Below are 18,443 nucleotides of genomic sequence, written 5' to 3'. Positions count from 1 at the left end.
CTGTAAAGCCCTGTGAGGCAAATTGTGATTTGTGATATTGGGCTTTATAAATAAAATTGATTGAAAATTGATTGATTGATATTATATAGCATAAAGGATTAAAATATAAAACTGAACTAAAAGTAAAACTAGCTTTACTCTTTAAAGCCAGACTCCAGTTCTGAGGTTTTTTAGTGATGCATTTGTTTGTGAGGTAATGATCACATGACTGGATACATGAGACTTGGATTAAACCACTCGAGATGTGTGAGAGTTTCTAAACAGATGTTTTGATACACTTGTGCCGTTTTTAAATGTGGACCTCAATCAATAAATCAGTTCGGTGCATTTTCTTCAACGTAACACGTCATGATTAACTGATGTACAAAGGGTCATGCAGTGGGTGAGGAAATACTTTGAATAATAAAACCATAAACCGTGAACATGAAGAGTTGAATATGTTTTTATTTCCTGATAGTGAAACAGCTACAGCAGAAGGTAAAGATCAGTTACAGCTCAGATTACAGCAAGAGGTCGACTGATTCACTACATCGTCTAGTGTTCAGTCTTCAGATTTAACTACAGTGTTGAAAATAAAAATATTCCCTGTTAGTGGGAGAGGGTGAAAGAGTCTGAAGAATCAGTTTGGACTCTGAAAACTAAAGGTGGACATTTAAGTTTGACATGTTAGAGACAACTAGACAGTTAATATTAATCGACACTAAATAGACTAATGCTGCGTTCTACCTGCTCTACGTGCTGTTTGCAAAATACCGGACACAACACTAGAGATGTTCTCATGATTTAATTCTACATGTTCAGTTAAAATCTAGGATTTATTATTTTACTTGGCGCTGCTTTCGCATATCAGCAAAAATGTAATGACAAATTTCAATGTTTTTGCCACAATCAGTGGATTCACTAAACTTTAAAATGCAAACTTGCATCACACATTCAAACCGTCTCAACAGTGTCGAACTCTGAGGGAACAGAAAGCTGGAAAATTGGGGTTGTTTTCTGTGTCAGCACTCCGTGTTATATTAGCCTGCGTCTCACAAAGAGATCGAGCTTTGTCTTCTGTTCCCTTCACTAGACTGTGCGTATTGTCCCATTAGCATAGCTAGCTTACAAAACCTTCCTCCAAAATACGACCGCAGACAACAGACAACTTATGTGGTCGTTGGCGCTGGAGAACTTGCTGAGGTTGCTAGCTGCTAACTGGTAGAAAGCATGTTGGCAGAACATGAACAAGACAACCTCATGTTTTGACCATCAGTTTTTATGTGTTAAGTTCTTTTCACTGAGTGGGAGATAGAAATCCTGAAATCTCTGACTCAGAAATAACTAAACTTGGCTGACATGAATGTTATTTTTCAGTTAGGTGCTTGTAACTAAAGGTCACAACATTTAAATGCACTCAAATCAGTTAATTCCAGTGGAACCTTTTTCGTAATTACGCTTTGCCACTTCCTGGTGTGACCGGGCCTTCTCAGTTGGGAGCGCATCATTAGCTTGTAGCAAGCCATGCTAGACAGCATGTTAGCGGTTAGCTAATCAGCTACAGTCACTTGCGGTGTATTTACCATCAAACCTCGCACGGACTATTTTAAAAACATGCAAATGAATTGGTCAGTTTCTGGTTTGATGGGCACTAAATCTATAGTACTAAAGCACAAACACATTTAATTCACAATTACCGCTGGCTTAATGTAAATAAATATTTCCATTGTCTCCTGATTCAAAGTCCACTTCAGTCATCAGTCGACCTCTGAGTGCACATGATTTACACATTTGGTTTGTTGTTTCGAGGTTTTACAGCAAACATTCAGACTCTGATTGTTCATCAACAATTTGAGACAAATCAACATGAGACAGACGACTGAGCTAAAAGGTCTTCACAGGCCCACTTGGTCCCTACAAACATAAGGAGTTTTTGGACCAAAGGAACTTTGTCATAGTTTTAAGAATGCCGCTTTTTATTGTGTCTGCACTGCAAGAACTAAGAGCAACTGTGGTTCTTAGAACGTGGTTTTGAGGGACTTATTTCCTCCAGACACAAGAGGAACCTTGAGCCACGAAAGTTAAAAGGTGATTGAGCCAGAGGTCTACACTGATTCGCTGAACATGAGCCAATGCAGCATTCCGTCCGCCATTTTTTAAAGACCGGTTTGTCATATAAAGTCACAAAACAAAAGCTTGCAACAAAAACTTGAATTACTGCCTCACGATTGAATGCCTCAGCGAAACAGACAAGTTGCACTTACAATTTACGTCTGTGAAGTTGATATCGCCTTGTCATTTGTTAGACATTTGTGTGAAATTTGTCATGGCCAAAAACATGTTTTTTAAGGTCACAGTGACCTTCGACCACCGAATTCAAATCAGACAGTTCTTGAGTCCAAGTGGACATTGTGCCAAATTTGAGGAAACTCCCTCAAGGCCTAATTGAAATAGTGCAATCAAAGGAATAAGACGGATGCAAGGTCACAGTGACCATGACCTTTGACCTTCAACCATCAAATTCTAATCAGTTCATCGTTGAGTCCAAGTGGACGTTTGTGCCAGTTCTCTCAAGATGTTCATTAGTTATCGCTTGTGTTCACGAGAATTAGACGGATACAAGGTCACAGTGACCTATGAGAACCAAAATCTAGTCAGTTCAATCTTAAGTCCAAGTGGATGTTTCTGCCCAATTTGAAGAAATTCCCTCAAGGCATCCTTGTGACTCACGGGAATGGGACGGATGAACAACCTGAAATCTTAATGCCTCCGGCTGTGGTGGAATAAAATGAGGACAAAAGGGCCGACGGTGAAGTCCAGGCTTTACTGAGCACAGATGCAACGGGTGACATACGATGAGACTTTATCATCAAAGTGTAAGTTGCTATACCAACCGCCGGCCTGTATACATAAATTAGGGGTTCCTTTTGGCGGTGTGAATGCAAACCTAAAAAAGCCCTCCAAGGAATGTAGTTCTCACGGAAGCTCCCCAGAGGGCAGTTCCTCTCAGGGAGTCCTCAGAGCTGTTTGGTCCAAAAACGCCTACAGTCAGTCTAACCAGGTCTCTAAAGGTGTTGTAGTGCTGTTATAGTGTATATTAGTGATGCATGAAGCAGCTAGTGTTGGTGTTCTCTCTCAGGTCAGGTCGGGTCCACCACATTCAGGTCTAACTCCAATTCACATAAGACCAGTTCTGACTGTCCCTTTTGGATCCAGTCTGTGTGCTGGTACTTCTGATTGGATCCAAGACTTTGGACCGGTGAAGACCTCTAAGTTAAGCTACAACTGTCGGAGACAGACAGACAGCTACATCATCAAACCCCAGCTGGTATTTGGTCAGATTAGAATCAAAAGAAAGCTGACTGGTTGGCGTCTTGGAGCACCGTGAGCTGCTACTGGTTCCCTCCTCCATCAGTTTGAGTCCAGCTCGACGTCAGCAGAGGGGAAACAGAATTGTTTGTCAACAAACAATACGCAAACAAACAAACAAACATCTAAAGTCTGACAGTCCAGTGTTGATACTCGACTTCATGCCCGGTTCATCTCTGGGTCAAAGTTAAAATGATTTCTACTTATATGGAGCTCTGTCGCTGTTTTGGAAAATAATCACATTATTTCAAATCTATTAAATTTGTGTTTCCTAAAAGCAAATAACACGCTGATGATTTAGAGCTTCTAGTGGAACTAAAAACGTCTAATTTGTCCTGACGTTGGAACTAGATGAACGGGTTTGAAAAGGGTTCATCCTCTTGAAAGAAGGAATGAGATCAGGACATTTTATGATCTGAAAGTATCTGTGGACCAAACTGACATCACCATTCTGAGGCTAAATGGAGAACATGCTCCTTATTTATTAGGGATGCACGATATTGGATTTTTTGCCGATATGCGTTACGCCAATACATAACAACTTATTTGGCCGATAACTGATCCATTTTTCCCCCCAACTAATTTTCTTCTATCATGACAGCACACCAGCAGATGGAGACATGAAATACAATACTTTTCACAGTATGTAATATCCATTCATTGTGCAAAACAAAAAAAGTACGTTGGCCAATTCTCATTTTAAAGCCCACACTGATTACGTATCGATATTAATCGTGCATTGCTATTTACTGTAAGTAACAGAAGGGAAGAATATGGAAAAATGAAATTACAGATGATGTTGCTACATGTGGATTGTAAAAACTGATCCTGTGGACACAGTGAGCAGTGGCTACAGGTACGGCTAACATCAGAGGCTACGACATGCTTAGAGCTGTGAATGCTTAAAATTCAAAACCTACAAAGATCCAGAAATGGTTGAATATCAACACTGGACTTTACAGTGCAGCTTCCTTCAACAAAACAACAATGGACAAAACTTCAAATCAATAATATCAACCTTCCACTAACACAATATAAATTCCTAATTGGATTTTGTGTGAAATGTGAGGTGGATTCATTTATACACAATCAGTTTAGCTTTTTGGATTCAAAAGACAATATTTGTAGTTTTGTGGGTAAAATTTAAAAACTATGTGGCCATAAGTCCAAACCTTTTGTTGCAGCGAATCCAACATTTTTGGCTTCAGACTCCCTAAAACAAGGCTATGTCTTTTTACAACCTCTTGTCACAGGTTGCATATGTCAATTGGTTGCGAAATGTTAAGATCAGATTTAGATTTTACTATAATTTCTCAGACATATCCAACAATATACAGTCTGTGAGCCCGTACTTATAAACATAACCCTTTTCCACCAACATCAAACAGGTTCCGTTGCGACAGTCGCACCTAATTTTGAACCATTTGGATCATTTTGACCAAAAATAATTTGGTGTGGAACCTGAAAAGTTGTTTCCAAGCTGGATCAAAAAAAAAAAAAAAGAAAAAAAGAAAAAGCAGGTTTTCCTTGACCTAAAGAGCAAACCGTGACTACTTCTGTGGAAGCTCGCAGGTAATCAATGCCATCTTGCTACTGTAAGTTATTTTGCTGAATGCACTTTAGCGAGATGCTCTGAGAAATTTTTGCGTTGGGGTTTTTACCGTCAAAGACAATGGCCAAAAAGATACTGGCGAGTCATAGCTCTGAAGATTGAGTCTTCAGGTGAGAAATGAAGTTTAATTAGGTTCTGTCCAAACATGATTTTAAGCCAGTGCATAGGTGAAGGAAGTACAGATCTTTCAGTAAACGTAGTAATAAGTTTTCATGGTCGTCTGTTGATGAGCTGCGGAGCGACGTGTCCAGTTTGTGCGTCACATGACACGCATCAAGTGTGTTTTCAGCTTTACTATAGGCGCAACCTTAAGTACCTCTGGTACACCACTGCTGTTTACCTCCAATGTGCAGTGCCCTTCAGTGATAACCCATCCTTGATTTCAATAGTTACACTCAAATCCTGTGAAAAGTGGATTGTTTTGCTAGATAGCACCAAGGTTCCAAGAATATTTAACGGAACAGGTTCAACAACCAGAGCTGATTTGGCGGAAAAGGGACAACAGTGGAGCTCTGAGCTTAGTGCCAACAATGACAATGCCAACACACAAATGTTTAGCTTCAAGATACAGTATGCTCCATGGTATTTTGATATTTTGCTGTGTGTGAATCTTGTTTGATTTGTGGAAGGTTCAGATGATTAACTTGAAGTTTTACAAAACACAATAAACCTGACAGACAATTTCAGAACACCACGTCACACTGTGAGTAAACTGAAGTTACAGCTACGACTTTAGCTCATTCTGAAGTGAGAACATCTGCACAGTTTCAGTGAAACATTGGTGTTAAAGCTGTACTTTTTCAGATGATTTACTTTGAGTTCTGTTTGCTCAGTTCATTTGCATATCGAGCAGAAATGGAAGATTAAAAACATTCACGCGTGTGCTCTTCAGCACGACCAGCTTGACTGACACAAAATCATCTCAACTAAAACTAAAATTTGAGATTTTTCATAGTTTATTTCTTTCTAGATTGCTGGGAATTAAAACGTGTAAAAATATAGTTTCAGTTACGATCGAGCTCAGGTTTTCCTGAGAAACGATGGAAACATGAAGATTCAGAGACAAATCTAATGGAGCTGTTTGAGAAGCAGAAAGTAAATGAACTCTTGACAAATGATGACTGAGAGGAAAGTTCAACCATGGAAACTACATCTCCAGTCAGCCTTATTTTTCCTCACAAGTACTGACCATGTGAAGGGGATTTACTTTCTACTTCTCATGAATGAGAATCAACCTCTGACCCCTAATGAACACAATGACCCTTGGAATGACTGGCAGGTGTCTGGCATCTTTAAAACATGCAACAGATAATTCCAAATTCAAAATAAGTTTTTAAAATAATCAAAACTATTCAAAAAGTGCAAAGAAGCTAACATTTCTGTAACAACATAGAATCTACTTACATGCTAAATAAATAAAATCAGCCTGCAGGGCAGCACTGAGTCAAAACATTCACAAGACAGACAAGTCTGAGATAATAGTAACAAAGTCTTGAGTTCGGACTCAAGACCAGATTTGAGTACTACAACACTACCAAATAATATGGAGAAATACAACAAACAAAACAAATAAAAATCAATCCAGTCAGAGTCAAGTCCAAATAGGGGTCGGGCTCACGTCAAGATCGCAATAACAGATGAGAATAACTGGTGGCCAGAATGAGACAAGTCAGAGTCAAAACACAGACTACTGAGAAAACAGCGAAATGAAACAATCACCAAGACCATGATGAGTCCGAGATAAAGGAAAAACTCATCTCGACTGAGACGAGATGTTTGAAAATAAAATCACAAATACAGAAGGAAATATAGACATTTAAATCTAATCTAGAGCGGTTTTGTGATCAAGTCAAAGCCGAGTCCAAACGGGGTCGAGTCCGTGTCAAAACCCCCGACAGCTGACTGACGGCAGCCTCGCCTACACTGAGAAAACATCTGGGGTCTCATTTATAAAACAGTACGTAGAATTCAGAATGAAATTGTTCAAGTGCGTGGGTGAGTCCGACAGTGTGCAATGTAAATCCCAAATCACCGTGGAATCGTCCGCACGTGGTTCAGCTTCATATCCCGCCCTCTACACGCCCACATTCAACCTTAAACAATCAATGCAAAGCACCTCATGAATGCTGTTGCATAGAAATGAGTGTGCCAATCAGAAGTTACCTATGGTGAGTCACAGCTAAAACGGTGTTACGGCAGTATTTCTGCGATTACAGCAATCAGACTGATTGTTTCAAACCTTGCCAAAATGATCGCGACAGTCAGTGGTATCCCTTACCCTGGGATATCATTTAAAGATGGAAGCTTACTAGGGTTGTACCGGACTCAGGATTATGTCAGTCGTACTGGATCTGGCTGTTCAATACAAATATTTGACTATTTGTTTCTTTTTTTCCCACATAGAGTTTGACGGTTTGAATGGGGTTCAGCAGAACGTTCAAGGTGAGAGCTGTGCTAACGTGCAACAACAGTTTTTGCTGGCACTTGATATCAAAGAAAACTGGAGACTACATCACATTACACTGCTGTGAGCTGTAAATTCACCATTTCTAGCAGAAGGCTGAAGATAACGTTACCTTGGAGCCTGAGCGGGCAAAGCCTCTCTTCCTCCAGGCAGCTGCCTCTGTGTCTGCAGCTGCCCGTACCAAAAAGCGGTGTGAAAATGGGGAGCGCTCACTCTGCAGCTGATTCTGGGGATCAAAACTTCCCGAAGATAAAAAAAAACAACTGCTCAACGTGAAAGAATCTCAGCCGACGAAGGGGTCTCCGACTGATGTTTTGGACCTCTGACCTGTCATGGTAAACTTTGCCTTAGGATCTAAAATAAGGATATGGAGTGTAATGATTGTGCAAGAGTTGTCTCTGTCATTATTTCCAGACTTTGCTAATTTACACAATCCATATGTTCAGGTGGTAAATATGTACATGAGGTGCCTGGAGTGTCAGCGTCATACAGTCGGCCCTCTCCTCTGCATTCTGGGCAAATGTGATGGTGAGACAGTGCTGATAAAACATTGAGTGAAATTTTATTTGAGATTTGGTTCGGCTATTTTCTTACAACTGAAAGGTGCTTATAAAAAAGTTATGGATCACTTTTCTATCGAGTTTAATCACAACTTTTCAAAGTGGTGCAGCCTCTTCAGGCCACGTCTTGCATGTTTGCAACGGTTATAAACGAGACCCCTGGACTTGGTCGAGACAAAAGTCTGTAACACGTAAGGTGGCTGACATGACGGCAACTCCAAGTCAAAACATCTATAACAAGCTCGAGTCAAAATGAGAGAGAGATGAGTCCAAGTCAAAACATCTGTGGCCCAAAACAAGTCTGAGATAACAGAAAAAGACTTCAGCTGACTCTATAGGCAGTGACACGCAGGGCGACACTTTGGGCAACACAGAAACAAGTCTGTGTTGTTCGTCTACACGTTATGTAACTGTTACAGGCAGCATTTGTAACCTCAACGGTAACGAGATCATCCAGTCACGATCTGAGGATTGTTGGGAAAAAATATTATCAAAGAGGGCGGGACTGGAGTTCAATATTAAAAACAAACCAGGTGCCAGACACCCATCAATCATTCAACACCAACAGTGTCACCCAGAACAAAATGTGAGGGTGAAGCTTTACTCTCCAGGTCAATCATTTCCTGATTATTTCTTTAAAACAGGTGCTAGTTTCCAAGGAATATATTTAAAGCTGTTCAGGACATTTTAAGAAGACTACACCTCACGTCCTGTCTGTGAGGAAATCATTTCGGACTGTCAGACCAAGAAAGTAAAGCTTTGTCTCCTTCCCTACTGCTTATCTTTGTAACAGTAACAGCACAACTCTGTAAATCTGTGAAGTCTCCTGGTGAAGGATGTGCTGAGTGTCACATGACTACAACAGTGACGTAGGCCATGGCTGGAAACAGAAAGATGACTCCAGTGTCTGACGGGGAATAATGGGGGTGTGGACCTATATTGCACAGGGGTTGTTGAGCTCCTCAAACACTGTGGGTTCTTCGATGCCTCGTGCAAACAGCTTGATCAACTGACAGTGCGCTCTGAGGAAAAACAAAAGGTGTTTGTTGTAAGAGAAATGAAGTCAAGGCTGAAATAATACTTCACCTGCAAAATGTATCTGTATATCAGTTACTCACCATGTTACCTTTCATGGAGAAAACTTTATTTTCTTGAATGCCTCCACGGTGGACAGAGAACCCAAAAAAGGCGACATTCTTCAATAACTAAAGTTAATATGGACTGCATTTAACAACAGCAAACCTACAGGTGCAATTCCAAAAAAACTGAATGCAATGATATCTATATTCAACTGAATACAGTACAAAGACAAGATATATAATGTTCAAGCTGAAAAAGGTATTTTTTTTTGTAAATCTACACTCATTCTGAATTTGATGCTGCAACACGTAATAATAAAAATGGGACATCACCTTTTCCTTTCTCTCAGTCAGTGTTTGGGAACTGAGGACACTGCAGAAGTTTTTCTTGTCTGATATCCGACTTCAGTGTCTCAACAATCGACGCTTCATCATGTTCCACACATGTTCAGTGGGAGACAGGTGTGGACTGCAGGCAGGTCAGTCTGGTACCTGCACTCTGTCACTACGAAGCCACACTGTTGGAACACGTCACAGTGTGTCTCATTGTCTCGCTGGAATAAGACGGGACGTCCCTGAAAAAGATGTCGTCTGGATGGCAGCATATGTTGCTCCAAAACCTGTGTGTACCTTTCAGCATTCATGGAGGCTTCACAGAAGTGAAGTTACCCATGATGCACCTGTCCGTCCCATCACAGATGCTAGCTTTGAACTTTGAGCTGGTAACAATCTGGACGGTCCCGGAGGACAGGATGTCCATGATGGACTGGTCAGACCACTTTGTGTCAGTCAATCTCAGATGAGCTGAGGTGCAGAGAAGTCTTTCTGGATGTTGTTGACATCGAGCTTTCACTTTGAATGGTAGAGTCTGAACTGTCATTTGTAGATGCTGCGATGAACTGTGTTTCCTGATAATGGTTTTCCAGCGCTGAGGGATCAGAGCTCATGAGCATTCAGTGCTGGTTTTCAGCCTCGCTGCTAGTGTGCAGAGCTTTCACCAGATTCTCTGAAACTTTTGATGATATTTTGGGTTTGTAGATGGTCCATCCATCCATCCATCCATCCATCCATCCACATCCGTTTATCCGGGGCCAGGTTGCAGGGGCAGCAGGCAAAGCAAAACACCCCAGACGTCCCTCTCCTCAAAAACGCTTTCCAGCTCCTCCTGTGGGACCCCCAAGGTGTTTTCAGGCCCTGATAATGGTTTTTCCAAAGTGTTCCCAAGCACAGGGATCGAAGGTCACGTGCATTCAATATTGGTTTTCAGCCTTGCGCCTTAGGTGCAGAGATTTCTCTGGATAGTCTTTTGATGATATGGATTGTAGAGGGTGAAATCCCTGAATTCTGTGCATATGTGTGTTAAGACCCGTTGTTCTTAAGCTGTTGGACTGTTTGACTACACAGTTTTTCACAAAGTGACCGTCCTTGCTTGTGAACAACTGAGCCTTTTGGAGGATGCCCCTTTCATTCTTAATAATGATGGGGGACATTCAACAACTTTTCCTGTCTTTTGTTGCCCCTTTCCAAACGTGTCACAGGCATCAAATTCAATACAAGTATATATTTTACTAAAACAATAAAGTGAATCAGTTTGACCAGTAAATATCTTGTCTCTGTACTGTTTTCAACTGAACGTGTGTTTAAAGGAATTGCAAATCACTGTGTTCTGTTTTCATTGAAGTTTTACACAGTGTCCCAACTTTTTTGGAACTGGGGTTATATATCAAAGTAATCTGATAAAGTAAAAACTGTCACACAACTCCTGCAGTATGATCCAAGTCTTAATTATCCAGTCGTGCACTCAGTGCTACTCAAACACATGCATTCACAATATAACATTACCATTTAAATGCAAACGCCTGTCCTGGTACGCTACTCAACCGAGAATGAGACTGTCTGTACTGATGTAACTTAAGTAGTAAAGTTTTAGCGAAAATACATTAGTTTGGGAAGTACTGAGCATACAACTAGACAAATGAGACTCGGATTATACTGCACCAGTTATCTAAGAGTTAGTAAATGAATGCCTTGATATAGTTTTACTGTTGTTAAACGGGGTCTACGTTTTTACTTCAGTTCATTAAGAATGTTCCCCTTGCTTGGATTCTTTGTTCACTGTGGAGGCCTCAAGAAAAACAAAGTTTTCTTCACGTATTTAAAGTAACTAATATACAAATGGTCACTTTATGGATGACAATGGCAAAGTATGAGACTCCCAAAGGGTCGTGTTACCTGACGTCGATGGCCGTGTGGGTCAGAATCTCGCCGTCGCAGTTCCAGCTGCTGTAGGCGGGGGCGCAGCCGCAAGCCGGGTGGTCTCGGCAGATCTGGCTGAAGAGCTGGTGTTTGCCGTTCTCCTGCAGGTCCAGGTCTGAGTCGCTCTGGCAGTGACGCGGTGTGAAGCGGAAACGCCGAACCCGGTGGACCTCAACAAAGGTCAGGTCAAACTGTACAAAGACAGAACAAGAAAAGAAGGATACAGTAAGGGAGGTCTGGAGGAAAGCAGGTGAAACTGTACCAGGTGTTTTGGATCTTTGGATGCAGTCTTTTTTATCATCATTATTTGTAGAGACCATAAACCAGAGTACTGATTTATTACCTGGTCGTCTTTGCTGGTGTGACGTAGAAGGTGTCTGAGGAAGTTGAAGCGGGAACATTTTCGGACAAGGATGAGGTCGGTGGTGCCATCGGCCAGGTGAGCTGCAGGTGAGAGGCCTTTGGGGCTGCGAGGACAAGCACAGCTCATACTGGCAGCATTTATTGCCAGGAACTTCCCTCGGATTGTCCTCCACTCGCTGTCGTTTTCTAAAACAAATCCCATCCCAAAAGACAGATTTCAACTTTCATGCTGTTGCCAAACCTCCATCACTCAAGTGCGCACATTTTAAATAGCTCGGCTTTAGAGGAATACACTGATACATATACATCAGTGACTGCAGAGTTTTAGGAAATCAACCACAGGTAATCATGAATTCACTGGGTAGCATTTAATACCAACCAGATACTAGAATGAAGAGGAAAAACGAGAGAAGAAATCCATCTTAATATCAGACAAATTACTGAAAAGCTTTAAAGAGTTGTGGCTCAAAATGTATTCTAAGAAATGTAATTGACTGCTCCAGAATAGCTACTGTTCTTTCAATTGCAGGTTCGAAGGTCAGCAATGAACTTAAATTCTCAATTTTTAAGTCAACATGACAACTGACTATCTACAATTCAATGACAACTGGTCAAACTCTGTCTGCTGATAAAGATCATGGGATATGATTGACAGCTCCAGAGCAGCTACTAAATGGATATACGTTGAGGGAAGATTGTTTTGTCAACGTTCAGATGGTATTATACAGATCTTTTCATGTTAACGCCAATGATTTTAGTTTCTTGTGAAGAGGACTATCCTGAGGTGTCCCCCAGGGCTCCACTCATGGATCACTTTTGTTTCCAAATACAGTGTAAAGGGTACAACAAGTTAATCCAACAGCTTTGTCTTTGTTTGTTTTTGAAGGTGTATTTCTTTATCACTTCTGATGAAGCCAGACTTGCAGTTTCCATCTGCTTCCACTCTTTGTGACTGATGCCTTTTTGTGTAAAAAAAAAATTAAACTGGTTTGACAGGATATTTCAAATACAAGACAGTTCAGTACTTTTCTTATTAACTGGGTATTGTCCAGCAGGGTGGAAATTCGTCTTCAGCTCATAAAACACAACATGAAACAAAGCAGACGAGCAGTTAGTATAAAGAAACATATTGATATATTGATCGTATATTGATATTGATCATTTTACAGATTAAATCAGTTCACTTCAGTGTCTGTCTGTGGTTTAATCTGTCACTTTGTCAAGATAAGAATATTGATGGCATTTGGGATAAAGGAGGCTGAAGAAAAGATGGGAGCTATCTACCAACATACTCTCTGCTTTCTTCCTCATCCTCTCTGTAGAGAGTTGGTGACTGAACCAGGCAGGAAGGTGAAAAGTTAAAACACTTTAAGTACAGTTTTGCACACTGGTTCAAAAATCTGCTGACTAACACCGAGGCCACTAAGTTTCCTAAGAAGACGATTTTGTTGGACTCACCGCTGTCTGATGCTTCATCCATCTCATACTTCTCAGCCTTCTCTGAAAGTAGCTGCCCGTTGTGCTGACAAACCACACAGCTGGAAATTAACAGACACACCAATATCATTTTAAATGTAACAGATCACCAGATCACAGTTCAACCAACAATTACACCTAAACTCATTGGTAAAATCATCTGAACCAAACCATTAACTCACCTTCACTCCATTCAAACAGTTTAAACTGATAAACTGAACCATTGGCTAACTGGAACCAGAGTATTTTAGTCTTTAGAATTGAAAAAACAAATTAAACACAATTTCGCATCTTTCACATCAATACAGCATCTCTCTTACCCAGATCGACACCTGGCGTTGTCCCGCGGAGTTCCCATGATGCCTCTGGCTGGGAGGTAGGACACTGTTCCTTCATAGTAATGATGAGTCAGAAACATCTTCACACCTGGAGGAGACAGAGCGTCATCAAGGTAAATACATGGGACAACCAAGGGTTACTCTGGTCGTCCATTTTTCATGCAGTACGAGTATCGCAACTACCTCTCGGCCACTTTGTATTTATGTCATTTCGAGTCCTTGCAGCCTCTCGCACTCAAGCAATTACGAGGTGACATCAATTAAGTCTGTGAGGGTTCAAGGCTCAGGCTTTAAGGCAGAGATTGGAATAGGGCCAACAATTTGCAGAGCCTTTGCGTTTTATGCAAAACGTGATGATGTAATTTTTGGCGTTTTTGACAGCGGCTGCAGCTGATGTGGAACCTTCTTTTGAAGTACTATTTTCAAACTGTGTTGGCAAAGATGTCAAGACTCGGACATATTGATGCGACGCATTACATTTTCATTTGTCCATCTAAAGTGCAAGGACACGTTTCATTGCTCTGATTGGTCATAGGTCTATCCAACTGCGTCCTGAGGCATTCCGGTCTAGAGCAGATGATAACGCCCCTTGGAAATCGAAAATGAACTGAAAGGTTCCAGACAAACTCGTCTGATGATGTCAGGCTAGTATGAGGTAGCATAAAATGGAAATACTCCATAAAAGTCAAACATCTGAACAGATGTTGTTTTCACACCTGAGAGGTCGTATCTGGCCGGTCCCATCCATCTCTTCCTCTCGCTGTCAGTTAGCACATCGCCGTAGAAACCGTATCCCAGGAGGGAGACGGAGTATCGCAGAAAGGTGTTGTTGTGGTGAACTGAGCACACGTCCATCGGCTGAGAGTCTCCTAAACACACACAGACACATAGATAAACACACGCACGCACAGTCAACATACTGACCTGGAATCATTTTACCTTAGACTCAAAGCAGAGGTTTTAAAACACAATTAAAAAATAGACCTGCACCCAGCAAATCAAGTGTGTGTGTTGGAGTTGGCCTATTGTATTTTTGTATTATTCTAACTGTCTGATTTTAGTTGCCTCATTACAATCCTGACACGTTTTCATCCTGGTTCTGCCACGTAAAGCACTTTGTTAATTTGTTCGGAAATATGCTATAAAAAATAAAGTCTATAATAATTATTGTTGTTGTTATCATTTCTACTTCTATTTGTATATTTGGTCCTCCAACAGGTGCAGGCTCAGAGCCCATTTTTATGAACGAACACTAGATGGCAGCATGAGACTGTGGAAAGCCAAGTGATATGCATCAAGGCATTTTCATTACATCTGATGAGACTATGTTAGAACTGGATATGAATAAACTTATGTATAATGTGAAATATAATTATTAGAATGATGAGTTACAGCGCCTCCTATTGTTACATTAGTACCTAATGTTGGCACTGGAGATCACATCTGAGATTGGTGTACCAAATTTAGAGAATGTACTGGTGAGAGAATGAGATCTTTTTTCCAAAATAGCAAAAATGACGCTGAATATTCAAATTCATAAAATCCTATTTGACTATGGATTCATCACCCTCCTTAAATCAAACCATCTCTGTGGGGTCAAATAACCAAAGACTTTTCACATTCTTCGTTAACAAATATTCTATTTATAATAAAAACGAGTCTCCCTGATTGAAATAATGGACCCGCCCTTTAAATGTGTAGTGAGACCATGTGACCCACCCACTATGATGTGCAGTGCAGAGGTCACGGGGTCGTTGGTGCCCACAGTGGCGAAGCAGATACAGTCTGTTGAGCCTGAAACACACAAACAGGTTGTATGATTAATGTTCTGGTGAGGTGAGGAGCAGGACTGAAGGTTCTGACAGCATCAGATGTTCTGATTAATTTTTATAAATGTTGCCTGTTTACATACGAAAATGATAAAACTGCACATTTTACAACAACAACAACAACAACAACAACAACGACACTGCTGCACGGAACATCAGCAGCCATTAATTAACCAGGTGAGCTGCTGCGTCTTTACTGCTGCAGAGAGAATTAATGTCTCCCTGGTGTGTGTGTGTGTGTGTGTGTGTGTGTGTGTGTATTTATAGAGCACTTAAGCAGAACAACAGAAAACACAAAAGGACACAAACAAAAAGAACAAGCAGCTGAGAAACGAGGCCACAGTCAGTACCTGCATTTATACCCCGGTAACAGAGAATCCTGCTCTCTGATTGGTCCTCATCTGTCTATTAAAATCACATCATCGTTCACCTCAAACATCGCTCGTGTCAACATTGTACAACCTTCGCTCTAAATCAGAGCTCAAGCTATTTTTAGCCCTCTGTGTGTCTGAATGTTTTATTAATAGTAACATAACTTTATTTATACATCATGTGGTGACGAGCTGAGAAACCAGTTCATAGTTCTGATGATGAGCTTTCACGCAGTATCTTGTTACTTCCTGTCTGTAGACCATGAAATAACATTTTCACTGATTTGTTTCAGTGATTTACAAACAAACAGACTTTGAATAAAAAAGACACAAAAACGAGTTGGAATAAAATCTCTTTACATGTGTTACGGTTTTATTTCTGATTTTTTTCTGCTGCATTTGTGTATCAATAGTAAAAATAAATTATTTACAACCTTGAACTGTTATAAAACAATATTTGACTGATTATTATTATAGATTTGTACATTTACAGGTGTCTGTCAGAGGGCTCAACCTTGAACCTAACGTAAAAGGTTATACCTAAAAATGTATGGGAAAGGTTCTACCCAGCACGCGCCTAAGTTTGAACCATTCAGGGCATTTCGACCAAAACAAATTGTTTCGGTTGATGATGCATGCTTGATTACAATGGTTCTAATCAAAACTGTTGGGACATGTGGGCTGGTTCACTACATAGCACCAAAAGCCCTGAACAGAACCAGTTCAAGAGCCGGAGCTAATCTGGTGGAAAGGGACTGAGGGAGGTTCTACAGAGAACCATTCTATTGTGTAAAGCTTCCACCCACAACTGCTCTGAGGGTACTTTCCAGGACCCTTCCACTTTCTAAGGGTGCTATCAAGAACCCATACAGGGGGATTTCCTCTAGAACTCATCTGGGCGGGGAACTCTAAAGCCTAGTTCAGACCAAACATTCACAACAAGCAGAGTTGAAACAGGCAGCTACTTCCAATATGCAACGCTCTAATAGCCTGCTGGTTGACAGGAAGTGACCACCATGAGACAGCGTATCATCTCTAGTCAACAATTCTCTGTGCTTCTGATCTGTAACGTTGACAGGAAGTGACCACCATGAAACAGCGTGTCATCTCTAGTCAACAATTCTCTGTACTTCTGATCTGTAACGTTGACAGGAAGTGACCACCATGAGACGGCGTGGCATCTCTAGTCAACAATTCTCTGTACTTCTGATCTGTAACGTTGACAGGAAGTGACCACCATGAAACAGCGTATCATCTCTAGTCAACAACTCTCTGTGCTTCTGATCTGATTTGCAGCTTTTCAGATTTATTTTGTGGCTAAATATAATTTGTAGCTTCTTAAAGAAGATAGAAATGAATGAAGATAGTGATAGTGAGATACTGGCTACAGTGATGAAACAAAACCAGCATCAGATGGATTGTAGAAATAAAATAAAATAAAAAAAGAGCAGTATGTCAGATTGTCACGTCAGTGTTTCTGACCTGCAGGAATGATTCCAATACGAAGCGAGCAGGGAAACAGCGTTTCCTCTGGACAGTTTGGATCTACGCCACCGTCGATCTGCGTCCTCCAGATCAGCCCATGAATGATCTCACTGAACATGCCGTCCCCTCCGACACACACCACCCTGTGACATGTGAAACAGCAGGAGCTTAAAAAGTGAAACAAAACTGAGCGTCTGTTTAAACTGTAGTTCCATTACAGGGTACGACAGCTTTTTGTTCTCTTACAAAAAAAAAAAAAAACACATTTCCTGACAGATGTCTTCTCTGTTGTGCTTTTATTTTGGCGGTTCATCTGTTTTAGCCATCCTGCAGATATTTGTTCTGTGTGATGTAATAATTCATTTGAACTCTGTCAGTGAAGGAACCAAACTCTCACCCGTCAAACTTCTTCAGCTCCGCCTCCATCCTCAGGTGATCCCTTGCATAATTGGCGTACTCCGTCACTATGACAACAAACAAACAGAAACATTAGATGTAAAATCCCTGATACAGGAAGCCCGAGAACAGGAAGTGAGTGATACGGGACGTACCGATGACATGCGTGGAGATGCCTGCCTGGGCGAACAGCGGGGCGACCTTCTGCTCGTAGATGCGTTTTCCCTGTTTCTTCCCGCCAAATGGGTTGATGTAGACCAGCAGGTGTTTTGGTCTGCTGGCTATAAATAACAACAAAAAAATAACAACGATGATGATCTCTGGCAACAATCATGTTAGCAAGTGTGTGTTAGCGAGTGCATGTTTGCGAGTGCATGTTTGCGTGAAGTCGTACTGATAGCTGCGAGCTGCTCTCTGATGCTGTTGACCCAGCGTTGACACAGCGCCCCCTCTGGACACGTGAAGGTGACCTCAGCACACCGCCAGCGGTGCTGCTGACACCTCTCCACATACAACACTGAAAGACAACAGACACAAACAGATACAAGTTACATTTTTATTTTATAACCACTTAATGATTCACTCGGGACTAAATTCAGATCATGAACTGTTCTGATTGGCTGCTTCACATTGAAAACATTCAGCCTCTGAGCCAATAAAATGCTTTTATTGTGAAGGAACTATAGAAAAAGTCACCCAGGTTATCAGAATATTTCCAGAATATCCAGGTCACATGTTGCTTCATTCAGGTAGTGATCCACAGTTAACACACGTGTGGTCACATGTTTGTGTTTACAGATCGGTTTACTGTATGTACAGGGGTCCGTTTCACAAAGCAGGTTCAACAAACTCTGAGTCAAATCCTG

At 41.1% G+C, this 18,443-nt stretch overlaps 1 protein-coding gene across 1 annotated transcript in view; it reads right to left on the bottom strand.

Annotated features, from left to right (window-relative positions):
• Nucleotides 1-426: 426 nt before the first annotated feature.
• LOC117262176 (ceramide kinase-like) overlaps nucleotides 427-18,443 on the bottom strand; it is a 31,180-nt gene continuing 13,163 nt past the window's right edge. Inside the window, exons 3-13 of the mRNA XM_033634927.2 lie at nucleotides 17,972-18,094; nucleotides 17,733-17,858; nucleotides 17,579-17,645; nucleotides 17,179-17,324; nucleotides 15,216-15,290; nucleotides 14,213-14,365; nucleotides 13,479-13,584; nucleotides 13,141-13,220; nucleotides 11,663-11,868; nucleotides 11,296-11,510; nucleotides 427-9,006 (exon numbers count right to left, since the gene is read on the bottom strand). Coding sequence (XP_033490818.2) covers nucleotides 8,919-9,006; nucleotides 11,296-11,510; nucleotides 11,663-11,868; nucleotides 13,141-13,220; nucleotides 13,479-13,584; nucleotides 14,213-14,365; nucleotides 15,216-15,290; nucleotides 17,179-17,324; nucleotides 17,579-17,645; nucleotides 17,733-17,858; nucleotides 17,972-18,094 — 1,385 coding nt within the window. The 3' untranslated portion in view covers nucleotides 427-8,918. The remainder of the gene's footprint in view (nucleotides 9,007-11,295; nucleotides 11,511-11,662; nucleotides 11,869-13,140; nucleotides 13,221-13,478; nucleotides 13,585-14,212; nucleotides 14,366-15,215; nucleotides 15,291-17,178; nucleotides 17,325-17,578; nucleotides 17,646-17,732; nucleotides 17,859-17,971; nucleotides 18,095-18,443) is intronic.

This window comes from Epinephelus lanceolatus, chromosome 5 (genome assembly GCF_041903045.1).
Source record: "Epinephelus lanceolatus isolate andai-2023 chromosome 5, ASM4190304v1, whole genome shotgun sequence".
In the NCBI taxonomy this organism is placed as follows: Eukaryota; Metazoa; Chordata; class Actinopteri; order Perciformes; family Serranidae; genus Epinephelus; species Epinephelus lanceolatus.
This window is presented reverse-complemented; position numbering and strand designations above follow the sequence as displayed.